The sequence below is a fragment of the Sceloporus occidentalis genome, unplaced genomic scaffold, assembly GCF_023333645.1.
Source record: "Sceloporus occidentalis isolate IW3139 unplaced genomic scaffold, rSceOcc1.0.p SCAF_13, whole genome shotgun sequence".
Classification (NCBI taxonomy): Eukaryota; Metazoa; Chordata; class Lepidosauria; order Squamata; family Phrynosomatidae; genus Sceloporus; species Sceloporus occidentalis.
In genome coordinates this window covers 14,553,481-14,568,032 of record NW_028316993.1, presented here as the reverse complement: position 1 = coordinate 14,568,032, position 14,552 = coordinate 14,553,481, and the positions used below count along the sequence as shown (strand labels likewise).

Here is a 14,552-nt window from a genome sequence, read left to right as displayed (position 1 = left end):
TAGCTTTCCGACACAATGAATGCCCCGATCCAGGGGTGCCTGTCAACGGGAAGCGATTTGGTGACAGTCTTCAGCTTGGGAGCTCCGTGTCCTTCCTGTGCGATGAAGGTTTCATCAGGACGCATGGCTCAGAAACTGTCACCTGTGTCTTGAAGGAAGGCAATGTAGTCTGGGACAATGCTGTTCTGAGATGCGAAGGTAAGCTGCCCTGTTGGCTCATCCTTTTCTTTCCTGTGTTCTAGGTCCAGAAAGTGATCATTGCAAATCGTAAGACAAATGGATGAATGGATCTGATCTGCACCTCTATAATGGACGGACTAGATAACTAGATGACGACAGATAAACCGAGGCTCTGTTCCAAGTAAGGCTGGTGGACCACTTGTGAAACTCTGGATGCTGTTGGACTGCAAGTCCCACCAGCCTTACCTGGAATGCTGCAGGATGGTAGGAGTTGCAACCTAACAATAGGGGCTGAGAGACATTGCTCATCCCAGATTTAGATGGATGTCCCTTTCCTCCATATTTATTGTATAACCCAATTGCTTATATGAATGAACAGTGCAATTGCTTAAAATCTGTCTCCCCAGTTCCCTCCGTCACATATATCATGCTGATACTCCTTTAAACCAGGAACTTGAATTTCACCAAATCCCATCTGATCTTGGAATCTAAGCAGGGTTAGCCCTGGTTAGTACTTGGCTGGGAATTATGAGGATTAAACTATATCATAGTTATCCACGTTACATTTATGATGGAACTGTTGAAGGTACCAGATCCCATCTGATCTTGGACAGGGTCAAACATTGCTAGCACTGTATTTGGATGGGAAACCGCCAAGGACTACCAGGGACTGTGGGTATATTTCAGATGAAGGACCTGGAAAAAACCACCTCTGAGTATTCCTTACTTAATAAACCCTATGAGATTTGTTGGGTCACACCCAATTGTCTTTCTGCCCTATGCCATACATTGAATCAAATGGGTGGGGAAGAAAGCCCAGAGGAAATGCCAACGTTTCAAAAGAAAAGGGAGCAATCCAAGAAGAATAAAGACATTGACATGGTGGCAGAGATAGGATGAGCCCCATGGGACAGGAAAGCTAAGATAGTTTGCTTACCTTCTTTCCTTTTTCATGGTCTCGGCTTCAGCAAGCGACACAACGTTCTGTTACACTACATTGCCTTGGCTTAAAATTCCATCTGAGTGTTTGTTGTTGTGAGTTTGTTTCCTTTGATCCAGGAGAGACAAAGCTAAACAGACACCCTTCCGGCAGGGATTTTGAAGGCTTCAAGGGTTGTTGGGCAAGTCCAGTGACCCTCCCAAGGCCCCAGGAGAGGAAAAAAGCAGAGGCCTTGCAGCTCTGGAGTTTGTCAGGCTATAAGCTCAGGGAAGCTGCCTAATCCAGATTGCCAATAACATAAGCAAGGGCTTTTATGACAGGCTCTGCTAGTGATCCCTCTAAACCTCTTTGGTGTACACTGAGAGGAAACAAGATTCTCCCAGATGCTTTAGCTTCCAATGCAAATTGTAGCATTTCCTGGCTGTGATTCTGGAACAGAAAGAGCCGCTCCAGTCCTAACTGTTGTCTCTGTTCTGAGTTCTTTTGCACAGGGAGGTTGTAGGTTGAATGTGATTGAGTGCAATGTGCAAAACTATGTGGTATGCCAATAAAAAAGTGATAATGATGTCCAGCCCATTCAGCACCAGAACTGGGGTATACCCTCTTAAAATAAACTAAATAAATTCACCTTTTTGCTCTGGATCTTCCCGGAAAATGTGGAACCCTCCATTCCAACTCTGGGCAGCTGTTTGAAATGCATCCAAACTGTGCCATCTGTTGCAATACTCTCCAACATAGGTGCATCCCTTCCAGCATTTCACAAATAAAAGCCAGGACACACGTGGGTGGTCAAGATGGCAAAAGGTACTAATGAGGAAGAACACAGAAGCTAGGAGAGGCTAGAACAGTTTGCTTTTGCCTGAGCCTACTGGGAAGGGGAGGATTCTACCATCTCTTCTTTTCTTCTCCAGCTGACTCAATTGAGAGCAAAGAGAAGTAAACTAAGAAGGAAGGGGGAAAGTTGGAGGAAGACAGTGAAACTGGACATTTTGAAAGCAACTGAACAAAGTGGGATAGCAGTGGGTTAATAAAGCAGACCCTGCCATTTAATCCTGTGGGGCGTGAGGGCCCATGGTTTTTGCTCCATGGATAAGAAGGGCCCACTGTATAAGGGGCGCCATTTTGCTATCCATTATTGTGACTGGCAGCTTCAGAAAAGATGCCAGCCACAGATGATGGTGAAACGTCAGGAATAAACTCTTCCAGAACATGGCCACATGGTGCGAAAAACCCACAAAAAACTATGGACGCCGGCCATGAAAGCCTTCGACTTCACAGTGACAGAAAATGCTAACTGAGTCCTCTATCCTTAATGGAGGATAATGGTCTCTTTCTTTCCACTTGTGTTTCAGTAGTTCCAGAAGATGCATCTGGCGCGCGCGCGTGTGTGTATAATTAACACTCACATTTTGGTTGCAAAGGTATTGCATAGATCCCCTCATTCGCTCTTTAATTGGTGGGAAGAAAAAGAAGGAGTAGTATCCTTTCAAAAATGGAAGCTGCTTTTCATCTTTGGAAGCCTTTGATAACCCTACTGCTATTAACATGTACTGCTTTATCGCTCATCTCTTTGTCTCGCCTTTGACTCACCCTCCAATGTGAGTTCAATTAAATGCGGGTCCTAATTACCTTCTCTCTTTTTTTAATTAAATAAATGGGGTAAGTCTGTCTGGAATATTTAAAGTGCTGTTTGACATTTGCAAAGCAATAATAATAAGCAGCGGAGGCCGCGCAAGGTGATTTAGATTCAGCAGGACGAATGTACAGTGTAACCTGTTAGAATTTCAAAATGAAATGAAACTTCAGTTTGGAGGTGGATCCTCGGTAAGAAGCTTCCAGGAGAACATACTCCTAGAAGCGTTTCAAAAAGACGAGTGAAATATATCGGTTTTTCTCTCAAAGAAATTCCAGTTATCCTCTGCCTTTCATCTGAATTTTCTTCTGGAGCATTTGAAGTAAAATTAGACCCTCCTTGAACAGAAAGTCACCTACAGTGTTGATATCGGTGAGGTATCGCATGCGGAGTTTCCAAAGGTCTATATTGCAGTTGAGCCTTGTCTTTGTTGAATGTCATTGGGTAATTTCAGTATTTGAAGAAGGATTGCAGCTCATGGGTACAGCGCATTCTTTGTATACATGAGGCCCCAAGTCAATACTTTGGATAAGAACTCCTGACTGTAGTCCTGAGACCTGCTATAGATCAATGTAGAATAGTCTTCTGCAAATTCCTTCAGATGTGCTGAACAACTTGTTGCTGCTGCTACTGTGTGCCTTCAAGTCATGTCCGACTTATGACGACCCTAAGGCGAGACTATCATGGAGGTTTTCTTGGCAAGATTTGTTCAATGTAGGTTTGCCATTGCCTTCCCTTGAGGTCGAGAGCATGTGACTTGCGCAAGGTTACCCAGTGGATTTCATGGTTAAGCTGGGTATCAGACCCTGGTCTCCAGAGTAGTAGCCTAACACTCAAACCACTACATCATGCTGGCTTTCAAGATAGTTGGGACCAGCACCTTTAAAGTTGAAACCTAGAGTAGATTCACCACTTTAGTATAGTACCCACTAACCCCCACTTGATACGTCTCTGTAGAACTGAAAAGAGAGAGACAGAGAGAGTGCAAAGCATGGGTCTGTCATCCAGTTAGAGCTCCCCCCCCCACCACCACCTTTTTATGGTCAGAGTTCTGGCTTTTAAATGGATTAAATAAGCATGCAGTTTGTAAAACTTCAATTAATTCCTCTCTTTAATCAGAAAAGAGAAGTCTCATAACTGTGGGATGCCATTAAATTTCATAATGGAAAGCTGCCATTCATTGTTCAGAGGAAAGGCTGATATTTTCTTTCTCATTACACGCGGGAACATCAAACAAACCCCACTACCGTAACATGCCGGAACCAATATGTTTTCTTTTTCAAGTCAGAAACAAGTTCAAGGCCCAGCGGTAGCATGAAAACACCGGATCAGAAAGGTGCACTAGACATGTTTGTAGTCTCTTACAACCACAGTCTCCTAAATTGAGAACATGTTGGGGATAGATAATAACCATTTACCAATCACTTTGATGGCCCAGCAGGAATCTTATGGACGTTTATCTTCCCAACATGATATCACTGTTTAATCAGGAAGTCAAAATGGTTGAAAGTTTGGTTCATCTCCATCACCTGCCACCGCTATCTCAACTTCTAGGGTTAATGTTTAGACACTGATGCTTCAAAAAATCAATTAAAGTAATGGAATGCACCCGTTCTTTTCTGAGAGAGAGAGAAAAAAAGGAGTGAAATAATCTCAGGTGATGGCTTCCATGTCCAAAAGAGTAGACTAAATCCACTGCGCATTTTAGTCCGAATTTGAAGAACCAGGGTGCTGAACCCAATGCCCAAAGTAGGTTGACCATTGAATGGCTCTTTTACATTTCAGACTAGAACCTGGAATCGATTTGCCAACCCACTGCTAACCATGCGCCGTCGCTGATCATGCATCAATCCTACACAACTCAGAAGTTACTACTTATGGATGGCTAGTTACTTACAAGCAATTGTGTTTGTTTGTTTGTTTTAGCCTAATTAAATAGTGGAAGAGAACTGCTGAATGGTTTTGTTCTGGATGTTTAATGGAGATGGGAAGGGTATTTGAAAATATTTGAAAACTGATTAAAGAAAGTATTTCTCAAGTGTTAGGAGACCCTCTCAAAGAGAATCCTGGACTGCAGTTCTGTGCAAAATTTGCACTTGGATGTTTTGTCTGCAGGAAACAGCGTCTTTCTGCACACAAAAGAGCTTTTACTGTGCAAAAAATGCTCTCCCCTGGGCAGAAAATGTGGTTTTCTACACAAAATGACCACACTTGAATTTTACACAGGATGCACTGGAAACTGCAAATAGTCTTCTAATACCGTACGGTTTTTGAAGACTTGCTTGCAATGGGAAGAAAATTGCTTTAAAAAAATTGCTGGTTGCTTCCTTCGAGAACAAAGTTAGCAAGGATTTACATCTTGGTTGTTGAGGCAATAATGAGATGGGTGAGAGGAAAGCGCATCCTGCATTTTAGTCCAGCAGCTTGTAGCATTCCATTTGACTTTTGGAAAAGTGACTGCTCCGGTTACTTTAAAGCAGGGTGGGAATCATGCTTAAATCCCCACCTCCGATATTGCTAGGATAGAGCACCTAACATTCCTCATGACTGGTTTTGCTGACTGGGGCTGCTGGGACTTGCAGTTTGACAGCAGGAAAGCTGCACCTTTCCTGGAGGGCTATCCTCCATCTTTAAGGAATTGGGAAAGTGAAGCATTGTTTTTTAAAACTTCTAGTTTAGATCATACCTTTTGCCTTTAATACATACCTACCATATATACTCTACTATAAGTCGACTTCATGTAGAGGCCGAGGGCAGGTTTTGGGGCCAAAATTAAAGATTTTGACATGACCAATGGATAAGTCGAGGGTAACATTTAGGGGAATGTAACAACAAATCTACAGGATGAAGCAAAACAAAACAATGCCCCCCAAAATTACAAAATTCCAGCAAGTGATTCCAGGAGAGAATATGCATTTGCCTTTCTCCAGGTAATGTTTCCTTTTTCAAGAGTTAAAGTACAGTACTTACATTGACCCATGGATACGTCAACTCAGTTTTTGGGGGTCAATTTTTTGACCAAAATTTCTAGACTTATATGTGAATATATACAGTATAATCATTTTAAAAGTAAAATCTTCCTTTGTTTCCTTGCTTTCGGGTGTTTAATTTCCTTCCAATGTCTGTGTTTTCACTCCTCCCACCGACAGCTCCATGTGGCGGCCATCTGACCTCTCCAAGCGGAATGATTCTGTCCCCAGGTTGGCCAGGATTTTACAAGGACTCTCTGAACTGTGCATGGATTATAGAAGCTCAGCCAGGATATCCAATCAAAATCACATTTGACAGGTGACTATTGGTGTCAGCGATATAACTTTTAAAGCATGAGGCAGCAGCAGAAAATAAATACAGTAGTTGGAAAACAGTGGTCTGAATCCTATTGATTGGTTTCAACCAGAGTAGACCCGTTTATTCCATTGCTGAATGTTGAGTTAACACAAAGGTAAATCCCATTGACTCCACAGTTCCACTGTAGTTGGGAGTAACAATAGGATCAAGGCTGTTATCTGTTCTTTAATAAGGGCCTCATTCTCACTTACAGATAAATCAGTATGCAATCCGAATCAATGAATCAGATTGTAGTTTACCCTACACTTGCCCAGGTTGCATTTTCTGTCCTTTTCTGGCACCAAAATAACCCATTTGTGGTTCCCATTCACCAGTGAAGGCCAAAGGGGAAATTTGAATAGATTCCTATCCACTTGCGGTTCACACTTGCGCTGAATCAATTTATCAAAGAAGAAGTGGAAAAAATCAGTGTCAAAAAGACGCGGGTTAAATGGGTGTAGAGCATGACCCCCCCCCCCCTCTCAGAATCGCTTCAGCAATTCGGTTTAAGTGGGAACCAGGGTCATTTGAAACGATCCAAACCGAATCACAATCTGATTTAAAAGGTAGTAGGAATGAGGCCAAGGATGAAAAGGTCTTTCAAAGCATGTGGTTTACCAGTGAGCTCTGATTTTCTATGTTGTTTTACTGGGCTAAAACTAAAAATAGGTTGATGGGGAATATTGATCTGCCTCCCTCCATCAACAACCTGGGAGAAAAACCTGATAAAATTATTTGTGATACTCCAAGCAAAAATACAAGTAAACTGATTCAATGGACCTTTTTGTGAGGGCTGTAGCAACCATTCAGCAATGGCTGGCTCAAGTCTGGCTACTGGTAAGGGCTGGATCCGTACCAGATTTTGGTACAGGAATGTGTTTGGGGGCATTTTTTGTACTCGGTTTCTATCCTGTCGCATGTGAAATAATAACAAAGAGAGGAATTTGGAAGTATTGGCTTGAATTCAGGATAGGGCATATGTCTATGTAGGTGGACTTAGGTCTGCAGGGAATATAACTGAGCAATCTTGTGACATCCACATTCAGCAAGTGACTGCTATGATGTTACTTTGTAGGGAAGCCAATGGAGTAACTGATGCACAGTAGGCACTAATGCACATTGGGTGTTCCCAGTGCTGATCCAGGCAATGGATAGAGACTGGTGATGGGCAGATATAGAGCCCAGTTCACTTTGGTACATTCTTACCAATGCCTTGATATGTGTCTTTGCAACTCACTAGAAGGATTCTGTAGCACCTTTGCTGTGTAGCTAAGCATGCATAAAGTTACACAATCTAGTCTGTGATACAGAATCATGGATATGGAGTCTAAGTAAGTAACAACAACCCTGATTCAAAGTCACCATAATGTGAGATGTAGCGGGTGCCTATAAGTGAAAGGGTATTTAAGTCATGGCACACCAGTTGCCTGTTGCTTGCTGCAAGGTCCTTTTGATGCCAGCTGAAAACCTGTTTAATTCTACATGCCTTTTAAACCTTGCTGTGCCTTTGAAAACTGCATTGGGTTCACATTTTATCCCCTGCCTTTAGTAGCACGATGTAAAATTTGGTTTAATGCTGCATTGCATTTTATTGCATTACTTTTTTTTTGAAAGTGTTCTCAGTTTTAATAGGTTTGGGGGCCTTTTTGAAAACTGAGCTTCTCGTTTCATAAATATCGAAATTAATGTACCAAATAAACAGGGCTTAAGTCTTTGCGATAGTTGCAGCCATATTTGTTGAATCTTACTCTCAAGTCCAAAATGTAAGTGATAAAGAGAAGAAGTGTAGTGGGGGGGGGGAGGATTTTCCACATTTCTACACATGCACATCTCTTTCCCCATTGCAGATTTAAAACAGAAGTGAATTATGACACATTGGAAGTGCGTGATGGAAAGTCCTATTCATCGCCATTGATAGGTGTCTATGATGGAACACAGGTCCCCCAGTTCCTCATTAGCACCAGCAATTTCCTCTACCTCCTCTTCACCACTGACAAGAGCCACTCTGATGTCGGCTTTCAGATCCGCTATGAAAGTAAGTCAGAAAATTCAGGTAATTATACCCCTGCCGATGTCACAAAGTACTTCTTCAAACTGTGTGGCATCTACTGCTTTGTTCTGTTGCTAATGCCAAATGCTCGAAGAACTTGAAACTCTTCAGGTCTCTGCTTTGGGGGGAAGCAAGTGGTTGGAGGGAGGGAGGGATAGAGAAAACTCCCAGGAAGTTATTATAGAACGCTTTAAAGGTCTTAGGGCCCAATGCATAGTGACTCTCAGTGGTTCCTGCCATGGCCTCTCCTTAAGAGTTCAGCTTCTGAAGACAAAGTGAACCTATCCCTCTCCCTTCCTTGAGGGTTCGGTTTCAGAAGACGAAGCAGATTAACCACAGCCACCTCCAGCTCAGTTTTACTGTCACCAGAGGTAAGAGAGATAGTTCCAAGTCCTAGGAAAAGGAGATGGCTCCAGCATCCAACACAAACACAGTCTCTCCCCTGAAGACAAAGTACGAGGCTGTGCACATGCAGCTAAGAAATGCCCTCCTGAAATATAGTCTGGATGCATGTTGGATGGGGCCAAGTCAGCATGCTTTATAAATTAAGGGCCTTTCCTCCTTTTGATTGCTGGAAACAAACTTAATTTCCTTCTCTGCCTGCATCTACTGCGGAATCTGACTCTGTGATTTATGACCCTGGACTGTTTCTGGACCTCATTGTCTGCAACTTGTGGACTTTGCTTAGACTTAAAGCTTCTGACTCTGGACAGTTTGATATTGGACACTGCTTGCTCCTTCAGCTTCTGAACTTCTGACACTCTGCCTGCTGAGAACAGGACAATTCCTAGACCTTGGTCTTCCAAATGTTTGGGACTTCAGCTTCCAGAATTTCTGACTGTTGACCAAGCTGGCTGGGAATTCTGGCAGATGAGAACTGAAACATGTGGAGGACTAACATTTGGGAATCACTAATATAGAGTCTAGATGTGGACAAGTGAGAACTTGGAAGGTCTCACTCTGTCACCTTGCAAACAAAAATCAGTTCTGGAAACATTTTTAGAAATGGGAGAAGCCCCTGGGGGTCCTGGAGACCAAAATGTATGGCCCTAGAGAAAAGACATGTAGCCCATGGGTCACACATTGCTCACGTCTGAGTTGGGCCAATGTCTAGAAGCCCATTTCAAAAGCAATCGAGAGTTTGGTTTATCTATGGGCTGTTCCATGGAATTAAAGAGAAATGGTCTGTTTTTCTCTGAGGTTATGGCAGAAAGTGTACCCATTCTTAGATATGACTTTTCCTATCAATTAAAGTTTCAAAGATGTCTCTGACCTCCCCCTCCTCCCCACCACGTTTTCTATAGGCATTTTTGAAACAAAATAAAAGCTCTGTAGATGGAAAATCTCTTACCTGTCAAGTTTCTCTGTCAGGCAATTTCTCCTATAAGACCTCCCATCCCTCAACTGTAAACCAATTTTAAAAATTAAGCATGGGAAGGCAGCTGATTTTATGATTTTGTATGATTCAGGATTATCATCCATGAGTGATAAATGCGTAAATCTGTGTTCTTTGCAGCGGTAAAACTCCAATCTGACCACTGTTTGGACCCAGGGATTCCTGTCAATGGGCTACGGCATGGGGACGATTTCTACGTAGGGGCTTTGGTGACCTTCGGCTGTGACCCAGGATACACCTTGAGCGACAGTGAAGCTCTGGAGTGTGAGCCCAATTTTCAGTGGAGCAGGCCTCTTCCCAGCTGTGAGGGTAAGGAAAGCTTAAATACTTGGGTGAGAGGTGTAACAAATGATGCATTCATTCTATTTATTTCTATTTATTCATTTAATTTGCAGAATTTCTGTTCCACCTCATATTGTAAGATCTCCGGGCAGCTTATAATAACATCAGTTAGAACAATTTAAAATGTTGCAATGTATACAGCCAGCCCTTGTATCCATGGATTCTTTATCCACAAATTCAAACATCCACAGCTTGAAAATATCGGAGGGGGAGGGATTCCAAAAAACAAACCTTGCATTTGCCATTTTATATAAGGGACACATTTTATTTCACCATTCTATTTCATGGGGCTTGAATATGCATGGGTTTTGATATCAACAGGGGATCCTGGAACCAACCCCCAGAAGATACCCAATAAACAAACCTTGTATTTGCCATTTTATATAAGGGACACCATTTTACTACACCATTCTATTTAATGGGACTTGAGCATGCATGGATTTTGATATCCATGGGGGGTTCTTGGAACCAACACCCAGACGATACCAAGCGCCCACTGTATCAGCTTAAGAGCATTAAATACAGTGAGTCTGCCATATTGGTAGGCTAGCCATCAATGGATTGGGGCTCACTCTGCCCCATATTAAGACAGTGGTGGCATGCATCCATGGGCACACTGATGCAGGCATGCACATATTGTCACCTATTGACTAATTTGGGCTCGAGCCCTCATTTTATATAAAATAATATAAAAAGTGCAGCTGTACTTAGAGTAAAGTCTTTAGGACCCAAAGGCTTATGTACAAAGCTAAGTTTGAACTTGGTGCTGAAATGAGACCAATATCAGCATCAATCAGACCTCAAGCGGAAGGGCATTCCACAACCAAGGTGCCATGGCTGAGAAAGCTGAATTGAAGCCCACCATCTATCTATCTATCTATCTATCTATCTATCTATCTATCTATCCCTCTGTTCTTTCTCTCTTTCTCTTTCTTCCTCCCTCCCATACACTGGAGGTGGGGGATATCTTGCTGCCAAATGCCATCCAACACTCCACAGGGGATGCAAGAGCACTTTCCCCACATTTTACACCCATCCCCTGAGGGCATTTTAGACCTCTTCTTCAACATGCAATGACCCAGAAGTTGACTTCCAGGAAAATGTGCGTGAGGACTACATATAAATGTCCTCATGGGATAGGAGTCCAGACTGGGTTCTGAGAAATGCAAGAAGATCAACACCTGTATCTGAATGTCTGCTTCTCTTTTCTTGGTCCTTCACAGCTCTTTGCGGAGGCTACATCCGTGGATCCAGTGGCACTGTGCTGTCACCTGGCTTCCCCGATTTCTACCCGAACAATTTAAACTGCACTTGGATCATTGAAGCTTCTCATGGCAAAGGTAACTTGTGTGTCATGCATGAATTTTATGCTTCCACCACTTGGTTCTGTTCAGCGTCTGGTGAATTTAGGCGTCCCAGAATTCACATTCTTCCTCAGAGAATACAGATCTCACCCTGTCTGGAATTAGTGTGAAGTAAAATGGTAAAAACCCACTCCGGATTTCATTAAGACAAACAGTATGTGGTGTGAGCTTGGTTCAGTCTCCAGCAATAGCCTGTTACCACCTCTGTTTGGCTGGTTATACAGATTTCTGAGCAAATGGATGGACTTTGTATACTTGAGTGGTTAGCTTTAAAAATAGTTTTATCACTTGATGATGACATGATTATTAACACCAATTTAGGTCAATGGAGGGAAAGTTGGTGGCTTCCTAGCTGTAGCATATACTCAGGGGGTACATTCAGAAAATGGGAGACAGCATGACATAGTGGTTTGAGTGTTGGACTACAACTCTGGAGACCAGGGTTTGATTCCCAGCTTGGCCATGAAACCAACTAGGTTACTTTGGGCAAGTCGCATGCTCTCAGCCTCAGTAGAAGGCCCTTGCAAACCTCCTCTGAACAAATCTTTCCAAGGAAATCCCCATGATAGGTTTGCCTTAAGGTCCCCATAAGTCAGAAATGACTTGAAGACACAAAAGAACAAGAACAACCCATTCAGAAATAGCAGATAGTGAAGAAATACTTTCAGAATTAGTATTGGTGTGGATGGCTAGAGTTGCTGCTTGCTGCTAGTGAGTGGCCCCAGCTATTAAGAGTCAGGCCCATTGCTCTCTCGGTAGCCTCCCTCTTGTTTCTTTGGTTATGCTAGAGCAAAATGCTTATTTGAGACTGATTTGGTCAATAGATAGCCAGCTAGGTCAAAAGACTATCAAACAGCCACCACTTTGCTCTTTCCTAATGCCTTGTAGCACCTGCTGTGCCCATGCTACATGAAGATTCTGGGAGCTGTAGTCCAAAAAATTGCTTTTCCATGCTCTGCCCCATCATTTCCCTCTTGGCTCTTTCTTACTCTTGTTTCCTCTATGTGGGAAGACAACCTCAAGATGTACAACCTCAGCCATACCACTTCCAAGCAAGCAATCTGCCCGTGGTATGCATTTGCTTCAGGGCATGCCATACAGGTGGCTCTGTACCCGTCCCATTCCAGCAGATGGTCATTCTCCACCTCCACTGCCAAGTTCTTTCTGCTTCAGATAAGAGGACAGGCAATGTGCAAGGCCAGTATTGAAGTCTGGGAAGTGACTCAGAGAGAAGATCACTCCTCCCAGGTCCGCTCTTCCTTGAACCTTGCCCCCAATGACCATCTAGTGCTACTAATGGTCTACCCAGCATGTATTGCAAACCTTAAGCTATCTAGGATCAACTGACTCTGGCATGAGCAGGATAACAGTGGTCACTTGGACAATCCCACATCCCAGCGTATTAATGCAAACTAGAGCCCCAGAGGAGTAAGGAACAGTCTTTGGCCAAGAAGGAGCAGCCTTCCTTGCTATTGCAGTCACCCAAGACTGTTTCCACACTCTTCTCCTGACTTGATTCATCCTCATGTCACAAAACCAGGAAACATGAGTGTAATGAAGTATCAAAAGATGCAAATTGTAACACTGGGCACAAATCCTGAAACTGCTGTGTAAGGTGATACAAGCAGTCAAGCAGTGGGCTTGTCCTTGTTGAGGTGTTAAAAGCAATGTCACAATTTGCATTGTTCTGTTTCCCATTAAACCTAGGTCCTACACGCACAACTTATGTAGCTGCTTAAATGCTTTTGGCTTCGGTCCCTGTCAGCACATCTGAGGAAAGGGACTGAAATCCACAAAATCTCATGTTGCAATAAGTGAATCATTTAGTCTTAACACAGTTACGGTGCTTTCATATCACTTTAATTGCCATAACTCCTGTAGAATCCTGGAAATTGGTAGTTCCCTGGGGCATTCACATTTTTCCACCAGAGAGCTCTAGTGTGGCAATTCAGGAGAGAGTACCAGAGCTCTCCAGTGGAGGATTCTCAGTACATCACCACATTACATATCCCAGGATCCCATTGACTGGAGCTGTGCTGGTTAAAGTCATTGCTGTATTGTGCAATGTGGCAGGGACGTAGCCAAGGGGGGGAGGGTTCTTGGGGTCTGGACCCCCCCTTCCGTTAGATAAAATGAATGGTGTGTGCTGCCGCACCCAAGCCCCATTATAATGGTGGCAATTAGTCTGGACCCCCCCCTTCCCAAAATCCTGGCTACGTCCCTGAAAGTGGATATACTTTAATGTGGCTGTCTCTTTGAAACCTTTGAAAACAACCTTTTTTAATTAAGGGCAAGCAAATGTGTGAGTCTTCCTTACACTCTGACTCCGCTTGCAGAGTTTATCTCACCTCCTCAGTCTGCAACCCAGTTCCTCTGCTCACCCACACTGCCTTTCACAAGGTCTGATTTGAAGAAGTGCTGCTATAAACAGCCAAACTCTTAAAAGCGAGAGAGAGAAACCAAGGGGGGGGGGGGATCAGAGCACATTAATTCTGAGCAGCTTTTGGTGGCTCTGCTCTTCTAGCTTTGCTGGATAGTGACACAATGGGAACCACAATCAATCAGTTCTCTGATGCCGATTGTATTAAGGCAGATAAACCAGTCGCTGAAAAGCGCAGCGCATTAGCAGAGGCGTTCCATGCTGTGTGAGGCTTCCCACAGAGTGGGTGAAATCCACTCTTCATTAATCCACTCAGCGCCAGATTCTCGCGTCGGAGGAGAGGCTTCCCATTATCCTGCCGCATGCTTAATGTGCAACACACGGAGACCGACACTTTCTCCTGAGATGTAATTCGCGTTGTGCCTTGTTTTACCAAAGATCAAAGAGGAACTTTTGGCTACCCTGGGTGCACTCCGCCACATGCAGGACAATGGGATTATTAGGGTTTGGATATCTCTGCTAGGAAGGGTTCATTCCAAGAGTGTCCTAGGGCCCTTATGGCAAGGGTGGGCATATCTGGCCAGTCTCGGGGTTCAGAAAAGGCTTTGTGTTACCTTCTAGGCACATCTTCCTATGCCAAGGAATGCAAGGTCTCATGGGTAACACATTGGACAACTCACCACATTAATAAGGGACAGGTCCAGTACAAGAAGCGGCCATACCGTGTAGTGCAGGAGGCAGAAAAATCTTACTCCATTGACCAAGCAATGAAGAGGAGTCTGTGTGAAGCCAAGCTCATGGAGTTATTTATATCAGGCCTGGCTTACTGTGAGACTTCATACTGCCAGCCAAACTGTCAGAACTGAGCTGTAGGCAACTACTGAGAGAGCCAGGAGGCTGAGCGAAGGGCCAGGGCAATGAGAATGAGAGCCAGGAAAGA

General features: G+C 43.6%; 1 protein-coding gene across 1 annotated transcript in view; it reads left to right on the top strand.

Annotated features, from left to right (window-relative positions):
• The window catches only part of LOC149305054 (CUB and sushi domain-containing protein 2-like), a 460,431-nt gene that overhangs the window by 327,452 nt on the left and 118,427 nt on the right, over positions 1-14,552 (top strand). Inside the window, exons 15-19 of the mRNA XM_089478213.1 lie at positions 4-198; positions 5,903-6,041; positions 7,928-8,115; positions 9,647-9,835; positions 11,092-11,208. Coding sequence (XP_089334339.1) covers positions 4-198; positions 5,903-6,041; positions 7,928-8,115; positions 9,647-9,835; positions 11,092-11,208 — 828 coding nt within the window. The remainder of the gene's footprint in view (positions 1-3; positions 199-5,902; positions 6,042-7,927; positions 8,116-9,646; positions 9,836-11,091; positions 11,209-14,552) is intronic.